The sequence below is a fragment of the Erinaceus europaeus genome, chromosome 17, assembly GCF_950295315.1.
Source record: "Erinaceus europaeus chromosome 17, mEriEur2.1, whole genome shotgun sequence".
Classification (NCBI taxonomy): Eukaryota; Metazoa; Chordata; class Mammalia; order Eulipotyphla; family Erinaceidae; genus Erinaceus; species Erinaceus europaeus.
Genome location: NC_080178.1, coordinates 37,464,222 through 37,483,400, shown reverse-complemented (window position 1 = coordinate 37,483,400; position 19,179 = coordinate 37,464,222). Strand labels below are relative to the sequence as shown.

Sequence of the window (19,179 nt, the reverse complement as noted above, 5' to 3'; positions counted from 1 at the left end):
GGAATATATTTGATATTCATCTCTCCACAATATTAGAATGTTTTTCCTGAGAAAATATTTACAAAATCTGTCTCTGAAATGAAAATTTCACTACCAAGGGGACCTCCAAGTAGGTCTTTTAGAAATAAAATATGAGAGACTGGGTGCTGGTATACATCTTACAATGTGCAGGACTGCATTCAAGACTTTAGTCCTCGGGAGTCGGGAGGTAGCTCAGCAGGTTAAGCGCACATGGTGCAAGGTGCAAGGACAGGCGTAAGAATCCTGGTTCGAGCCTCTGGCTCCCCACCTGCAGGGGAGTCGCTTCACAGGCAGTGAAGCAGGTCTGCAAGTGTCTATCTTTCTCTCTCCCTCTCTGTCTTCCCCTCTTCTCTCCATTTCTCTCTGTCCTATCCAACAATGACGACAATAATAACCACAACAATGATAAAACAGCAAGGGCAACAAAAGATTATATATATTTTAAAGACTTTAATCCTGGGGGAAGTTTCACAAGTGGTAAAGCAGAGGTACAGGTGACTCTTTTTCTCCCTTCCACTATGTCTCCCCTGACCTCTGAATTTCTCTCTGTATGTATCCAATTAAAAAAATAAAATATTTTTTAAAATAAAAAAGAAAGTTAGAAAATATAAACACACTGAATACTAATGGCTAATGAAGGAGGAGAAACACAGTGCAGAGCAGCTAACAAAAATGCATTTTAGCCAGACAGGTGTGCATTTATTCCTATCTCAATACAATATGAACTGTATGACTTTAGACACTGAAGGACAGACCTCCCCAAGATGTTCCAGACAGGTTTCCCCAAGACATGCTTTAAGGCTTCCCAGGCTCTCTCTTAACTACTTCTTTAACTATTTAGAAGAATGAAATTTGTGGATCTTCCCCCAGGATTATAGTTATTGCCAGAAATAAAACAACCATCACAGAAGCCTTGGTCCCTACCTGCCCGCGTGATGGGGCACTTCATGAGTGGTGAGTGGTGTTCTCTTTTTACTTTCCTTAATTCCCCTTGCCTCTCAATTTTTCTCTGAAGTAAAGGAGAGCATGAGAGATAAGGGAGAGAGAGAAAGGAAGAAAGAAAGAAGAGAGGGAGGGAGGAAGAACAGAGGGAAAGAAGGAATGAAGGGAGGGAGAGGAAGGAAGAGGGGCCAGATGGTACTTCACACAGCTGAATATACACATTACCATGTTTAAGGACCTGTGTTCAAGTCACCTGGTGGTGAAACAGTGCGATATATATATATCTTTCTCTTTTCTTCTCTATCTCTCCCTTCTTTTTTAATTTCTTTCTGTCTCTATCTAAGTGAAGAGGAGGAGGAAATATAGAAGAATTAGAAAGAAAGAAAGGAAAGACAAGTTACCAGAAGTGGATTTGTCCTACACACACTAAGCCCAAGTAATAACCCTGGTGGTCATAAAAACTAGTGGGAGGTCCGTCAGTGATTCACCTTTGAGGTCCCATGTGCAAAGACCCAGACTCAAAGCCCAGTCCCCACTAGATACTCTCATTTTATCTCACTGGCTTTGGAATCCACAGCTATGCAGATACCTCCTACAAAAGCAATTACATTCTTACTTGTCTCTCTTATATTAATTTAACTATTACACCAGCCTGAGAAAAACAAAGAAATCAGAAAAAAATCTCCCTACTCCCCAAAAGCATGTTATTGAATTTGACAGGTTCAAATTATTTTCTGTACCATAGAGGAACACTATGTCTCTCAATGGAAGGCATTAAGAATTCAGATATTTTCTAAATTAATAAAATAACATTCAGCATTTAAATGAGTAGGGAATAATATCCTTAACCATATATACACATGCGTGTGGGAAATTGCTATGCTTTGTTCTATTTAAAGTAAGTCCTAAGTCTTTAAGAGAATACTCAGGGGGGTTCCCAGAAGATGGTGGACTGAGAAGCTACTACTGGCTTGAGCTATGATCACATCCTCTGGAAACAGTAGGATTTTCTGCCTTTAGTAGGCCAGTCAATAAGGGGTCCTAGCAGTGACACCAAGGAGGTGACGACTATAACTTAATTTGGGTGAAAAAATAGAGTAGGAAAAAAGAGAAAAAAAATTTTTTCTTCTAAATTATCTCCAAAGCATACCTCCTCCCCCTTCCCCACCCACCATAACCAGTCCCTGGGGACCAGCTCCTAGCAGGCTCCCCTGCTGAGATTCTTTCTTTACCAGGATTCCCGTCCCACCAGGGACTATGATTCATTCTAAGTCTAGTCCCTTCTGAAACCTCTGGCCTTCTTTCTTTCTAAATAGCCAAACCGCCCCCGCATAGCTAATTAAATATATTTTTTTAATTTTTTAAATAAAAAACTCTTTCCTTCCACCACTCTTTTATTACTGTTCTTTTTCTTATCTTTTTCTTTTTTCCTCTCTTTCTTTTTTTTCTTTTTCTCATTCTTGTCATCCTTTCTTCCTTAATCCTACAGCTTCCAAAGCCACAGGCCCCATCCCCCACACCACCAAACATTGTGCTTTCACTGATACACGTTTGGGAATTATTTGGGGGAAGAATTCTCACTCAGAGTGGACTCTCACTGCGAGTATCTCTGCACAAATTCCCTTCCTCCTTTAGCTACCCCTAGAATATAGAGTGGATAGTAGATTTGCATAACTGTCTATTTCAGCTATCCTTGTCTAGTCCTGAGGTTTCTTTTTGTTTGTTTGTTTTTCTTTCTTAACAATCAGCTGACACTGCTCACGAGGTTTGAGGTAATCTGGGACAGGGGTTTTTTATACCCTGCTCTATTTTATTATTAATATTATATAAAGGCATATATCTCCCCCCCCTTTAGGTTGATCAGAATTAACTCTTAGGGTATCTTTCATTGCTAGGGTAGTGGGCATCTTATATATTGTGGGAGGAACTTGTCTTGTTACTCCTACCTCCTCTACAGACTCTCCACTTCCTCCTCCTCCTAGCTAATTAAAAAAAATTAAATTAAATAAAAAATAAAGTAATCAAAAAAAACTTTCATTTCACTGCTCTTTAATTACAGATTTTGTTCTTGTCTTTTACTTTTTGTTATGTTGTCATACACTTCTTCCTTCCTTCTTCTTTGTCTTTTGGAACTTAGGAATTATTTTGGGGAAGAAATCTGACTCAGAGTGGGCTCTCTATCTGTGTATCTCTGCTCTACTTCCTTTTCCCCTCTTGTTACCCCTAGAATATACAGTGGATAGTAGATTCGCATAACTGTCTATTCTTGCTATCCCATCTTTCTTTTCTCTTTCTTCCTCACTGGGATTTGGTTACTATTTTTTCATGGACTGGAGACATTGTTTGGCTAAGTGGTAGTGATTAAACTGCTTCAATACTTGCTTCAGATGCTACTGGAATTCCTGAGGTTGGTGAGTGCAATTGTCATAAAGGTATTTAGTACAGTGTTGCTTGTACTCAAGTCACAACAACTGAGGAACAACAGAGCATAAAAGAAGAAACACATAAATCAAAAATATGGATAGATCAAAAACAAAACTGCTACTCCAATGAATGAAGACAAGAGCCCAGAAGAAACTACAAATCATCCAGAAGTAACCATAGATAAGAAAAGTATGCAAGCAATAATAAACTTATTAATCACAGAAATGAAAACAACATTGGAGGAAAGGAATGGCAGTATTAGGGAAATAATAGTTGAGACCCCAAAGGAAAATACTGATTATATTGAGGCAATTAGAGAACTTAAAGCTGAAATAGCTGAACTGAGGAAAGAAGCTGAGGCAAGGGAAAGCAGACTAACAGAAGCAGAAAACAGAATTAGTCAGACGGAGGATGAGTTACAGAAAATGAACAAAGTGGTGAAAGAGCTCAAAAAGAGATTGAGAGACACGGAAAACAACAACAGAGACATATGGGATGATCTCAAAAGAAGTAACATTCATATAATTGGACTGCAAGAGGAAGAAAGAGAGGAAGGGGAAACAAACATTCTAGAGGAAATAATAGAAGAAAACTTCTCAGACCTGAATAACAGAAAGGACATCAATATTCAAGAGGCCCAGAGAGTTCCAAACAGAATAAACCCAGACCTGAAGACACCAAGACACATCATAGTCACAATGAGAAGGAATAATTATAAAGAAAGGATCCTAAAGGCTGCAAGAGAGAAACAAAAAGTCACATACAGGGGAAAACCCATATGATTATCTGCAGACTTCACTCAAACTCTAAAAGCCAGAAGAGAATGGCAAGATATCTATCGAGCCCTCAATGAAAAAGGGTTTCAACCGAGGATAATATATCCTGCTAGACTTTCATTCAAATTAGATGGAGGGATCAAAACCTTCTTAGACAAACAACAGTTAAAGAAGGCAACCATCACCAAACCGGCCCTGAAAGAGGTTCTAAAAGACCTCTTATAAACAAGAGCATCACTATAATACTTGCAATATATCAGAGAAAACAAAAATTTATTTTGAACAATGGCACTACAATACATTAAATCCATAATATCAATAAATGTCAATGACTTACACTCACACATAAAAAGGCACAGAGTGGGGGGATGGATCAGAAAACATAACCCAACCATATGCTGCTTGCAGAATCCCATCGGTCACAACAAGATAAACACAGACTTAAAGTGAAAGGAAGGAAAACTGTCATACAGGCTAACAGACCACAAAAAGGGCAGGAACAGCCATTCTCATCTCAGACACAATAGATTTTAAATTAAATAAAGTAATAAAAGATAGGCAAGGACATTACATAATGATTAGAGGATCAATCAGCCAAGAAGACTTAACAATTATTAACATCTAAGCACCCAATGATAGACCCTCTAAATACATCAAGCACCTACTGAAAGAATTTCAAAAATATATTAATAGTAATACAATAATAGTGGGAGACTTGAATACCCCAGTCTCACACTTAGACAGATCAACAAAGCAGAGAACCAACAAAGATACAAGAGAACTGAATGAAGAGATTGACAGACTAGACCTTTTGGACATTTTCAGAGTCTTTCACTCCAAAAAACTGGAATACACATTCTTTTCAAATCCACATAAAACATACTCAAGGATAGACCACATGTGAGGCCTCAAAGACAGCATCAATAAATTCAAGAGCATCAAAATCATCCCAAGTATCTTCTCAGACCACAGTGGAGTAAAACTAACATTTAACAACAAACAGAAAATTATTAAAAGTCACAGAATTTGGAAAGTAAACAACATATTCCTTAAGAACCACTGGGTCAGAGATTCACTCAAGCAGGAAATTCAAATGTTCCTGGAAACAAATGAAAATGAAGACACAATCTATCAAAATATTTGGGACACAGCTAAAGCAGTACTGAGAGGGAAACTTACAGCCATACAATCACATATTGAACACCAAGAAGAAGCTCAAATGAACGACATTACTGCACACCTCAAGTACTTATAGGAAGAGGAACAAAGGAACCCTTAAGCAACCAGAAGGACAGATATCACTAAAGTTAGAGCAGAAATCAACAACATCGAAAATAAAAGAACCATACAAAAGATCAATGAAGCCAAATGTTGTTCTTTGAATGATTAAACAAAATTGACAAACCCGTAGCCAGATTCACCAAACAAAAAAGAGAGAAGACTCAAATTAATAGAATTGTAAACGATGCAGATTTCACAACTGACACCACAGAAATCCAGAGAATCCTGTGAAACTTCTATAAAGAACTATACGCCACCAAGCTAGAGAATCTGGAAGAAATGAAACAAGTCCTAGAAGCATATTCCCTTCCAAAACTGAACCAAAAAGAACGACAAAATCTAAAAGCACCAATCACAGACAAAGAAATTGAAACCGTTATTAAGAACCTCCCGAACAGCAAAAGTCCTGGACCAGATAGCTTCACAAATGAATTCGACAAAACTTTTAGGAAACAGTTAGTACCCATACTTCTTAAGCTTTGCCATAAGATTGAAGAAACAGGAATACTCCCTTCCACCTTCTATGAAGTCAACATCACCCTGATACCAAAAGCTGATAGGGACAGAACAAAAAAGGAAAACTACAAATCAATATCTCTGATGAACATAGATGCCAAAATATAAAACAAGATCTTGGCCAACCAGATACAGCAGTATATCAAAAAGATTGTTCATCATGACCAAGTGGGATTCATCCCAGGAATGCAAGGCTGGTTCAACATATATAAGTCAATCAATGTCATTCACCACATCAATAAAAGCAAAGCCAAAAACCACATGATGATCGCAATAGATGCAGAGAAAGCCTTTGACAAAATCCAACACCCATTCATGCTCAAACTCTAAAGAAATGGGAATAGATGGGAAATTCCTCAAGATAGTGGAGTGTATATATAAAAACCTACAGCCAACATCATACACAATGGACAGAAGCTGAAAGCATTCCCCCTCAGACCGGGGACTAGACAGGGCTGTCCACTGTCACCGTTACTCTTCAACATAGTATTAGAAGATCTTGAAATAGCAATCAGGCAAGAGAAAGAAATCAAAGGAATACAGATTGGAAGGAAAAAGTCAAGCTCTCACTGTTTGCAGATGATATGATAGTATACATAGAAAAACCTAAAGAATCCAGCAGAAAACTACTGGAAGTTATTAGGCAGTATAGCAAGGTATCAGGCTACAAAATCAATGTACAAAAATCAGTGGCATCTCTTTATGCAAACACTAAATCTGAAGAAGAAGACATCCAGAACTCACTCCCATTTACTGTTTCAGCAAAATCAATCAAATACCTAGGAATAAAGTTGACCAAAGAAGTGAAAGACTTGTATACTGAAAACTATGAGTCGCTACTCAAGAAAATAGAAACTGATACCAAGAAATGGAAAGACATCCCATGCTCATGGATTGGAAGAATAAATATCATCAAAATGACCATTCTCCCCAGAGCCATATACAAATTTAATGCAATACCCATCAAAGTTCCACCAAGCTTCTTTAAGAGAATAGAACAAACATTACAGTCATTAATTGGAACCTGAAAACACCTAGAATTGCCAAAACCATCTTGAGGAAAAGAAACACAAATGGAGGCATCACACTCCCAGACCTTAAACTATATTATAAGGCATCATCATCAAAACAGCATGGTACTGAAACAAAAATAGGCACATAGACCAGTGGAACAGAATTGAAATCCCAGAAATAAATCCCCACACCTATGGACATCTAATCTTTGATAAGGGGACCCAAAGGATTAAATGGAAAAAGGAGGCTCTCTTCAATAAATGGTGCTGGGAAAACTGGGTTGTAACATGCAGAAGAATGAAATTGAACCACTTTATCTCACCAGAAACAAAAATCAACTCCAAATGGATCAAAGTCCTGGATGTCAGACCAGAGACAATCAAATACTTAGAGGAAATCATTGGTAAAACACTTTCCCACCTACACTTCAAGGACATCTTTGATGAATCAAACCCAATTGCAAGGAAGACTAAAGCAGAAACAAACCAATGGAACTGCATCAAATTGAAAAGCTTCTGCACATCTAAAGAAACTATTAAACAAACAAAGAGACCCCTCACAGAATGGGAGAAGATCTTCACGTGCCATACATCAGACAAGAAACTAATTACCAAAATATATAAAGAGCTCAGCAAACTTAGCACTAAAAAAGCAAATGACCCCATCCAAAAATGGGCAGAGGATATGAACAAAACATTTACCTCAGAGGATATCAAAAAGGCTAACAAACATATGAAAAACTGATCTAGGTCACAGATTGTCAGAGAAATGCAAATTAAGACAACACTAAGATACCACCTCACTCCTGTAAGAATGGCATACATCAAAAAGGACAACAGCAACAAATGCTGGAGAGGTTGTGGGGACAGAGGAACCCTTTTACATTGCTGGTGGGAATGTAAATTGGTACAGCCTTTGTGGACAGCAGTCTGGAAAACTCTCAGAAGGCTAGACATGGACCTTCCATATGATCCAGCAATTCCTCTCCTGGGGTTATACCCCAAGGACTCCATAACACCCAACCAAAAAGAGGTGTGTACTCCTATGTTCATAGCAGCACAATTCATAATAGCTAAAAACTTGAAGCAACCCAGGTGCCCAACAACAGATGAGTGTCTGAGAAAGCTGTGGTATATATACACAATGGGATACTATGGAGCTATCAAGAACAATGAACCCACCTTCTCTGACTCATCTTGGACAGAGCTAGAAGGAATTATGTTAAGTGAGCTAAGTCAGAAAGATAAAGATGAGTATGGGACAATCCCACTCATCAACAGAAGTTGAGGAAGAAGATCTGAAAGGGAAACTAAAAGCAGGACTTGACCAAATTGTAAGTAGGGTACCAAAGTAAAAGCCATGTGGTGAGGGGTAGACATGCAGCTTCCTGGGCCAGTTGGGGATGAGAGTGGGTTGGAGGGATGGTCACAGTCTTTTGGTGGTGGGAATGGTGTTTATGTACACTCCTAGTAAAATGTAGTCATATAAATCATTACTTAATTAATACGAGAGGGGGAAATTAATTGATGTCTCAAAGTTTTTCAAAACACAGACTGAATCTTTTTAATATATAGGCTATGTATTTGATATGCGGACTCTCTCAAAAACCTAGACCAAGTAGATTAGAAGCATCCAATAGCACATCTATATACAAGATACTGGGTACTGTACAGCAAACCATAACAAAAGGACTTTTCAAAATTAATCCAATTACCAAATAATGTGATGATAACATTAACTATCGACTGTCTTTTTGAACCCTAAGACAGCAGGAACCTCACATTTCCACTATAGAGCCTCTACTTCCCCCAGTCCTGGAACCCTTGGATAGGGCCCACTTTCCTGTATGCTGCTCTCAATCCATATCAAATAATATTGCATCTGCTGCTCACAAGCTAATCAACACAATGATGGCCACCTCAACATGCTTCACCTCAGACTGTGTCCAGAGACTTCACGTGTGGAATGACAACCCTTCAGCTTCATTACTCGGTCACCAGGTTCCAGATGTCATCAGGATTCCGGCCAGGCTCCCCTGGACTGAAGACCCCACCAATGTGTCCTGGAGCTCCACTTCCCCAGAGACCCACCCTACTAGGGAAAGAGAGAGGCAGACTGGGAGTATGGACCGACCAGTCAACGCCCATGTTCAGTGGGGAAGCAATTACAGAATCCAGACCTTCCACCTTCTACAACCCACAATGACCCTGGGTCCATGCTCCCAGAGGGATAGAGAGTGGGAAAGCTATCAGGGGAGGGAGTGTGATATGGAGATTGGGTGGTGGGAATTGTGTGGAGTTGTACCCCTCCTACCCTATGGTTTTGTTAATTTATCCTTTTTTAAATAAAAAAAATTAAAAGAGAATACCCTGTGAGACATCTGCGAAGAAAGCATGTTACATGCAAGTGCTCAATATGAGCAACTGGACAAATAGAAGAAACTGGCAGGGGAAATAAATGCAGTAAAGCAACATATGAGTATAATGTAAAACTTAGCTTAAAAAAGTTTGTTTTGCTTAAATTCACTGATAGCCAAGAGCAAAAAGTGCCAGATAAAGTGGCAAATAATGTGTAAGGGAGGCAGTGAGCAATCCCCCCTCACCCCAAGTCTGGGAAGACCAGGAAGCACTTGTAAACCTACACACAATACACAGGACACAGATGACAGAAAGAAAATAACTTTCCATGTCTCAAATTTCTTTTGGAAGCAAAGTATTGTTACAATTTAAAATAGATCTTTAAAAGCTCAATTAAACCCTGCATTGAGGTTTAATAGAGCACAGCCAAAACATACAAAAATGTTTAACGATGAACATGATACAAAACTGTTTCTACCTAAACACTGCTGCACAGACCCATAAAATACTAATAGTATTTATACATAACCACAGAAACTGAGACCAAGTGCTTTTCCCATATTAATCATGAGACTGTAGGAGTGGAGGTGAAAAATAACTTCTGTCTTTGTGCAGATGTGTGCCATAAATTATTTCCCCTAATGTTCGGTGGAATCTCCTCAACAATATTTATCCTAAGTACACACCTCACTTTTATTCTGAGCTACAGAGAAACAATGACATGATGTTAAATACTAAAGTTGGAATGTGACTGATCAAGAACACTTGTGTCAAAAGTTTTATCTTTGTGTATCGCATAATGTAAAGGACTAAGGAAGGAAGGAAGGGGGGCTGTGGAGAGGGTTTTGGTCTCCTGGTGCACAATGGTAGAAAATAATTTAAGCTGGGGTTGACAGTGTCTTATAGATACCTATCATGAGGAGATAAATTGTACCCTTGTGTCAACAACTATCCTATAAACCATTAACCCCCTGCAAAAAAAATAATTTAAAAAAATTCCCTTTTCTCTATAAACCCTCTAATGTTCTGTTTTGTCTAGTCTCTAAGAATATGCTTGGTAGAAAGTAGTGATAATATGGAAAGAATATGTTAGTCATCTTTCACACTTCCAACAAACATTAGAGAAAGTAAAACATTTCAGTGATAGAACATAAAAACTAAACTATTTTCTAAATTTGTGTTGAAGATGACGGATGAGTACATGGAGGATGGTTAATTGTACTAATCTCTCCTTCTGTCTCTACTAGGAAAAATAAAAGTTTCATTAATGTCACAGGTATGGTGGTAGCTCCTCTAAAAAAGGGTGCTCAACGATCTGGGTTCAAAGCCTGTTCCACACCTGCAGGTTAAGCTTAATTAGCCATGGAGCAGTGCTGCAGATATCTCACACACCTCTCCATTCCCTGTCTCACTTTCTACCAAAAAAAAAAAAAAAGTCACCAAAATAACTCACTTGTGTAGTGTACTGCTTAGTCATGTGCCTAACCCAAACTTAAGCCTGGTTTCCATCCCATCGGAAAAGTTCTGGTATTGTGGTCTCTATCACTCTGCCTCTCTGTGTATGTCTAAAAAACATTTTTTAAATGAAAACTTAAAATAAGAAGAGAAAAAAAATTTTAAAAAGGTCACTGGAAGTGGTAGAGTATTTATGCAGGTACCATGTCTAAGCAATAAACCCAGTCCCCTCTCCCTCACAATTTTTTTCTTTGACTTCACATTCAGCAAGTAATTTCATTTTATTTTCATTTTTTATTCTCTCCCTTGTTTATATGGTGACAATAATAAAGTTATGAGATGGGAGGGATGCAGAAAAAGGGAAACATATTCTACAATCATTAGGAGGAAGCACAGTATTCATGATTTTAGCAGATTCGACCAGGTGGAAATGAAATCATAATCAACAGCAAACTCTGTGTCCAAAGAGTTGTTACTTAGCTTTTCTCAGCAAGCATACTGAGCACTCTTAGAAAATGAATGACCTACACCTATGGACATCTAATCTTTGGTAAGCGGGGCCCAAAGAATTAAATAGAGGAAGGATACTTTCTTCAATAAATGATGCTGGGAAAACTGGGTTGAAACATGCAGAAGAATGAAACTAAACCATTTTTTAAAATATTTATTTATTCCCTTTTGTTGCCCTTTTTTTTTATTATTGTTGTAGTTATTTATGTCCGTCATTGGATAGGACAGAGAGAAATGGAGAGAGGAGGGGAAGACAGAGAGGGGGAGAGAAAGACAGACACCTGCAGACCTGCTTTACTCCCTGTCAAGTGACTCCCCTGCAGGTGGGGAGCCGGAGGCTTGAACCAGGATCCTTACGCAGGTCCTTGTGCTTTGTCGCACGTGTGCTTAACCCGCTGCGCTACCACCCGACTCCCGAAACTGAACCATTTTATCTCACCAAAAACTAATATCAACTCCAAATGGATCAAGAGCCTGGGTGTTAGATCAAAAACTATCAAATACTTAGAGGAAAACATGGGTGAAATACTTTTGACCTAAAACTCAAAGACATCTTTGATGATACAAACCTAATTACCAGGAAGACTTAAACAGAAAAATATCAACGGTTCTACATGAAATTGAGAAGCTTCTGCACAGCCAAAGAAACCATCACTCAAACAAAGAAACCCCTTACAGAATGGGAGAAGATCTTCACAAGACATACATCAGACCAGTGTCTAATAACCAAAATATACAAAGAGCTCAGTAAACTTAGCAACAAAAAAGCAAATGACCTCATCCAGAAATGGGCAGAGGATATGAGCAGAATATTTACTACAGAAGAGATCCATCCAAAAGACTAACAAACACATGAAGAATTTCTTCAGGGTCACTGTCAGAGAAAGAAAGAAAGACAACATTGAGATACCATGTTTATATGTCACCATATAAAAAAGGGGGAGAATAACAAAGGGAAAAGGTATACAAGGATATTTAATTTAAAATGTGTAAAGTACTCCTGTGAGAATTGATTTCTTGTTTTATCACATAGCCTTTATTTAACAGTATGGTGAAGAAATATTTTCTAGAATACCTCAATAATATTGTAAAAGGCATCAAACATAAAAGTAATTACTGAATTAAATTTCTTATTAACAAAAGATAGACTAAAGTACTTACACATTTTAAATTAAATGTGTATGGAATCCTTGGGGTATATCCCTAGGAGAGGGATTTTTTGCAAAAAGGATAGCAGCAATGAATGCTGTGGGGACAAAGAAACCCTTCTGCACTGGTGGAAATGTAAACTGGTTGAGCCTCTGTGGAGAGCAGTCTGGAGAACTCTCACAAGGCTAGACATGGATCTTCCATATGACCTATTAATCCCTCTCCTAGGGATAGACCCCAAGGACTCCATAGCACCCAACCAAAAAGATATGTGCACACCTATGATCATAGCAGCACGATTCATAATAGCTAAAACCTGGAATCCAGGTGCCCAAAAACAGATGAGTGGCTGAGAAAACTGTGGTATATATACAGAATAATACAGCTATTAAGAATGAAGAGCCCACCTTTTCTGAACCATCCTGGATGGAGCAAGAAGGAATTATGTTAAGTGAGCTAAGTCAGAAAGATAAAGACAAGTATCAGATGATCCTACTCATAAACAGAAGTTGGAAAGAAGAACAGAAAGGGAAATTCAAAACAGGATTTGACTAGGTTGGAGTAGGGAACAGTGTAAAAATCTCTGGGTGGAGGGTGATGGTGGATACTCAGCATCACTGGGGGTGGCGGGTGGGGGGGGGAGGATGAGATAGGACACAGTCCTTTGGTGGTAGGAATTGTGTTTATGTATATTCCTACTAATATCTAGCCATATAAATCGCTATTTAATTAATATGAGAGGGGAAAAATTGATTGAATGTCTCAAACTTTTTAATTCACAGACCATAGGCTGAATCTTTGCTATGTTGACTCTCTTAAAAACTTAGTCCAGGGAGAACAGAAGCAGCCAGTGGCACAGCTTTTATATGCAAATAATGTCAAAGGATTAAATTATGGTGACATTGTGTATGATACAGCAAATCCTAACAAATGGATTTTCAAAATTAACCCAATTGCCAAATAATGTGATTATAGCAATAATCCTTAAACTAGGGCAAAATATATACCTGAAAGCAAAAGTGCACAATAGTCTGTAGTGAGTCAGTATATACAGCAGGCAAGTAGAAAAATCTAAAAAGACACTATAAAGTTCCTAATGGAACAGTTTCTACTTAGACTTAGATACCCTTCTCACCTATTACACTTCCCTCAGTCACTCCAAAGCTAATTTTAGCAAAGCAAGGACTGCAAAAGTTGAATAAGGGCAAGAGACTTGCATACTTTAATGATGACTCTTCAGTCACTATCAGGCCATGCCGGGCTAGCGTCGCCGAAGAGAGAAGAGACCAGGAACTCGTGGCTGATCTATTCCTCTGTTAAAGATGGAGTCTTTTACAGGCATTGACCCATTTAAATATGGCCATTGGAAAAAGGGAGATGTCAGGAAACTGTGAGGATGTGGTTTAGCTTGGCAGGCTTGAACCTGAGGAGTGTGTCAATCCTGTTAGTCTCTTTCTCTCTACAGAGAGGTTGAGCAAGGAGGGACAGTAGTAATCCCATAGGTGTGCCTCATCCTATCAGACTCCCTGTCTCACAAAGCACCTTGCATTCCTGATACTATAGCCTTTAGATAAAAAGAAAGGGGGAGATGTTGGGCCTTAAAGCCAGCCCCCTGCTCTGTTTACATAATCATTGCTTTGCCTGAAAGATCCCCACCACGTTATCCTCTCAGGGTATTGCTAATTCAGCTAAAGCCATTGTAACAGTTGCTAAGGATGCTTTCACCTTCCCAGCATGCCTTTTGCCTCTCTCCACCCCCTTTGCTAGCCATTTCTGTTTCCAACTTGCCACTTCCCATTTTTACCCTACAAAACCCACTGCTATTCCAATTTTATTCCTTTTTTCTCTTCCACCTCCTGACCCAGAGAAGACCTGGAGAAGGGCTGGTGGGCATTGGGAGGCGGCCATTTTGCTTGCTCCACATGGCATAAACCCCTGTGCTCACACCCAACTCTGGGGCATCCGCATGAATAAAGATTTGCGTTCCTGCTCTGCCACGAGTTCCTGGTCTCTTCTCTCTCCCCCATGATGCAACCCGACAAGGCCACACCTTCAGCTGGGGAGTCCTGAAATTCCCAAACAGACATGATGGGCCTAGACCTCAAGTAAATCACTCTCTCTATTGTTACTGGTCATCTCTATCATGAACAACACAATAGACTCCTTTGTGGGGCCCCATAGAACCTTGCCCTGAACTTGGATCAACAATGGTAGAAAATGTTCCATCCTCTGAAGGGAGGCTGAACAAAATACCCTAGATGGGTCCTGAAATTGGGGGCAGCCTGGAAGGTTCCTACTCATGACCACAGAATGTGAGCTCAGATCTACAGGGATGCAGAGGCTACTTAGGCTCCTAAGCTGAAATGGGCCCCGGATCTGATCAAATAGATGGGGTTTGCAGTCAACAAATATTTGTACACATTTCCCATATTTGGGAGCTACTCTCTTCCCTGATCCAGCTTTCTTGTCTTTTTTCCAGCCATAACATCATCTCCCAGACAATAACTTGGATCCACCTGCATATCAGATGTCAGACAAAGGAAAAAAAAGTAGTATAGTCATGGGCCCTTTGGAATATTAATAAAATAGGCTTACTAGCTTTCTCCAAAACAGAGACCCCCAACTGTTCATCTGAACTATTTCAGCCTTTAGGTTTGTGATTAGTCAACAATTTGTTTGGCTTCATATGTTAACTCTTTTTTTTTCAGCCACCAGGTTCCAGATGCTAACATGATGCCAACTAGACTTCCCTGGGCAGATGACCCTACCAATGTATCCTGGAGCCCCATTTCCCCAGAGCTCTGCCCCACTAGGGAAAGAGAGAGGCAGGCTGGGAGTATGGATCAACCTGCCAATGCCTATTTTTAGCAGGGAAGCAGTTACAGTAGCTAGACCATCCACCTTCTGCATCCCATAATGGCACTGGGTCTTTACCCCCAGTGGGATAAAGAATTGGAAAGCTATCAGGGGTGAGCTGGGATACTGAGTTCTGGTGGTGGGAATTGTGTGAAGTTGTACCCCTCTTATCCTATGGTTTTTGTCAGTGTTTCCTTTTTATAAATAATAATAATAATAATAATAATAATAATAATAATAATAATGAGTGACCTTAGGAGCCCAGCTATAGGCATGCCTACTCCAGAGAGTCCTTGATCTTGGCAAAAGCTGAATTTTAAATATTCTGAGGTTCCCATTTTATATGCCACTAGGATCTTGAAGCTTTTACTATTCACCCTGACAACACTTTTCCCTTTAACCCTAGACACATGCCTACACAGCAGGACATGAAAGGGATCAGGACTGCGCTTCACCCTCCATCACTGCTATTAATTGATTTTGTCCACAGAACTAATACTCATACTACAATTCTCATAAAATGGACTGCTGATAATAATTTCTATTAATGTCAAACTATAATTTTCTTACTCTCAATTAAAGTTGCTACAAATCAATGAATAGCAAAATTTGGGATGTCACTCTATGGACATTTTCATGGAAAACGCTATAATCAATGAATAGGGCTAAACTTAATTCTGTATCCCTTTATATATCCTTTTACTGCTTCTTTTTATTTAAATTAAAACATCTATAAATATATATTTTATTGAAAATTAAAATGATGAAATTAATACACAGAAGTAGTTTGTGAAATTTCAAAATGACTAATAGAATTGGTTCTCACTGCCTGCACAACCTTAGCTGGCAACTCAACACTCTGACAATGAGTACTTCTTTGACCCACCAGTCTGATCAGTTTTTTGTTTGTTTTGTTTTGGTTTTGCATAGTTTTTACCACTTATTTAAACATATAGTCCTTATTCTTTATTGTTACAAAACCTAAATAAAATCTTAGTATTCATTATCAGTGAATTACGTTAAATAAATCTATAGTGACACAAGAAATTGCCCATATGGTGTAAGACTCTGGGATAGGGTGGGGTTAGGAGAGTACAGGTCCTGGAAAAGGATGACAGAGGACCTAGTAGGGGTTGTATTTTTATGTACAAAACTGAGAAATGTTATGCATGTACAAACCATTCTATTTACTGTCAAATGTAAAGCATTAGTCTCCCAATAAAGGAAGAAACGTGCTTTAAAAAAAAAAAGGTGCATTGAGATTCATTTGGTACATCTAGAAGAAAGAAAGAAAGAAAGAAAGAAAGAAAGAGAAAGAAAGAAAGAAAGAAAGAAAGAAAGAAAGAAAGAAAGAAAGAAATTGCCTATAGTGTGTGAATGAATGCATGAATGGAGTAAATGTTTGATGAAAATAGCAAAGCCTGAGGCAAATAACTCACCAGACACTAAACATTTATATATAGCAAAAATAAAGGAAAATATATATATAATAAAGTCTGGGGGGATTATTAAGGAAATTGCTATTTTGTCTTATATACTTATGAGTTATTTACTTTCTTACAATGGGCTTATGCTAATTTAAGATACAAAAAATAATACTAAATAAAATGAGAGGCTAAAAATGCTTGGTAGTGACACTGCTTAACTAGATCTATCCCTATTATTATTTTTATTATTTTCCTTACCCACAAAGTCTTTTTGCTAATTCTATTTTTTTTTCTTTTTTAAATACTGACTGATTTTCTTAGGCATCAAAATCAATCCTAAATAAACGCATTCCCCTTTATTTATTTTCTATATGTATAACCACACCAAAACTCTAAGATTGTCTTTATTTTTCATTCATGAAGATAGACAAAGAGAAGAAGAAAGAGAGAAAGACAGAGAGATGGAGAAACATTACAGGATGGAAACTTCCTCTGGTGCCATAGTAGTTTCCTCATGGTTCTAGGGTCCAAGTCTGGGCAACACATTTGGCAAACTAGGCACCCTACCTACTGTCCTAACTCTCTGAACTCACATTTTCCTTGAATTCATTGTATCTAAAGAAAATAATATACAAATTATATGTTGGTATGCATGCAGTAAAAAGAAGAGGACAAATATCCAGAAAATGTCCTACATTTGGAAGGTAGCTATGCTAACTATATACCACCAACACACCCAATTTCTTCATTTTTAATCAATTAATTTTAAAAATACTGATTTCTAATTTTTAAAGTGTCAGAAGATAATACATGACAGTTACACATTGTCTAAACCAATATTTACATTTCTTGATAATTAACTACTAAGGGTGCTGTGATAGCCTTAATTTTTTTATTTATTATTTACCAGTAGGATGAAACACACAAGAGAAATGCACGCATTTACTTAAAAAATAAAAAGTTTCTCACCATTGTGAGGGTAAATGGATGATTCTCAAATGCAGACACACTGGGACAGTGCAGAATGATATACTGAAAGGAACAAAGACCATGTTTAATGACCATGAAAGAAGTCCAGTTCTCTCAGTGATGATGTTGAAAAATTTAGGTCAGTATAAAAAGTGTTTTTACCACTGCTGAGCATGAACAAACTTACCTGGCCAGGTCGGGCTTTGAAGTTTTCTTTGACCATCTGGATTTCCATAACATCAGCGGGGTGACTTGTGACTGAGATGATGGTAACTGGCTTGTTGCTGCGGATACACCTGTATAACCTCTCAGCACAGTATAGGCACAGGGGCCCAGAAATCCACAGCCAGGTCTGAGAAAGTTCACAATACACTGAGAAAGACTTGAAGGCAAGAATTATTAGGTTGCTTATTTCACACTCTACAGTAGGAATCGTTTAATCTGTATTTAAAATGCAAACTATAAAGAAAAAGAAGTAGAAGATAACAGATTTTCACAACAGATTACTCAAATAAGACTAAAGTAGACAGTTAAAGAATAGGCAATGTCAGCATGCTAGCCTGAGAACATGATCCAGCATAGCTATCATTAACAAGGAAGCATTCATTGCCTCAAATAGCTTTATGTGCACACAACCAACAGATGAATTATACATATGTGTGTGCATGAATGTACATATAGATATGCACTCACACGTCATGTAACGCAATGTGTGTGCTTAAGCAGATGTGCCATTGCCTAGCCTGTATATACATATATGCATTAGTTAGTTTGCTTGTTTGTATTTTTACCAGACCACTGCTCAACTCTAGCTTATGGTGGTTCTGGGGATTGAACCCAGGTCCTTTGGTATCTCAGATATGAAAGCCTCTTTTATGCTCTCTTCCCAGCTCTTGCATTAGCCTTTCTCTGAAGAGAGGAGAAAATAAAAAACTCAAACAGGAAGATGAATCCAAAGTAAATATATCAGCTCAGTGTTGATAGTAATGACAATAATAATAATTCAGGCAAAATATCTCACTTGAACAGTGCATTGCTTTGCTGTGTGCAAGCTAGGTCTGAACCAGGCCCCCACCATATCAAAGGAAGCTTCAGTGCCTAATTTCAGGTCTATTTCATTCCCTCTCTCTCTCTACCTCCACTTAGAAAGAAAAAGAAAGAGAGAGTGGGAGGAAGGGAGAGAGAGAAGGAGGGAATGAGGGAAGAAGGAAGGGAGGGAGAGAAAGAAAAAAAGGAAGTAAGGAATCAAGGGAAGGAGGGAGTGCAAGAGAGGAATGGACGGAGAGAAGACAAAATAAACCACCACCCCAGCTAACTTATGTACATAACATACACACATAACACTCATACATGATACATATACAGCACCTATATGAGCACACATGTTTAAACAGAATCTCTGCCTGGCATGTTGTCCAACTCACATTTACATTATATAATGTGTACAGAATACAGTATTTAGCACTTGGAAACTGACAGTTC

The 19,179-nt window shown here is 38.4% G+C and overlaps 1 protein-coding gene across 3 annotated transcripts in view; it reads right to left on the bottom strand.

The window, feature by feature from the left end:
• NOX4 (NADPH oxidase 4) overlaps positions 1-19,179 on the bottom strand; it is a 187,696-nt gene that overhangs the window by 70,229 nt on the left and 98,288 nt on the right. For all 3 annotated transcript variants that reach the window (XM_060176671.1, XM_060176670.1, XM_060176669.1), the window contains 2 exons: positions 17,885-18,049; positions 17,698-17,760 (listed from right to left, as the gene is read on the bottom strand). In XM_060176671.1, coding sequence (XP_060032654.1) covers positions 17,698-17,760; positions 17,885-18,049 — 228 coding nt within the window. The remainder of the gene's footprint in view (positions 1-17,697; positions 17,761-17,884; positions 18,050-19,179) is intronic.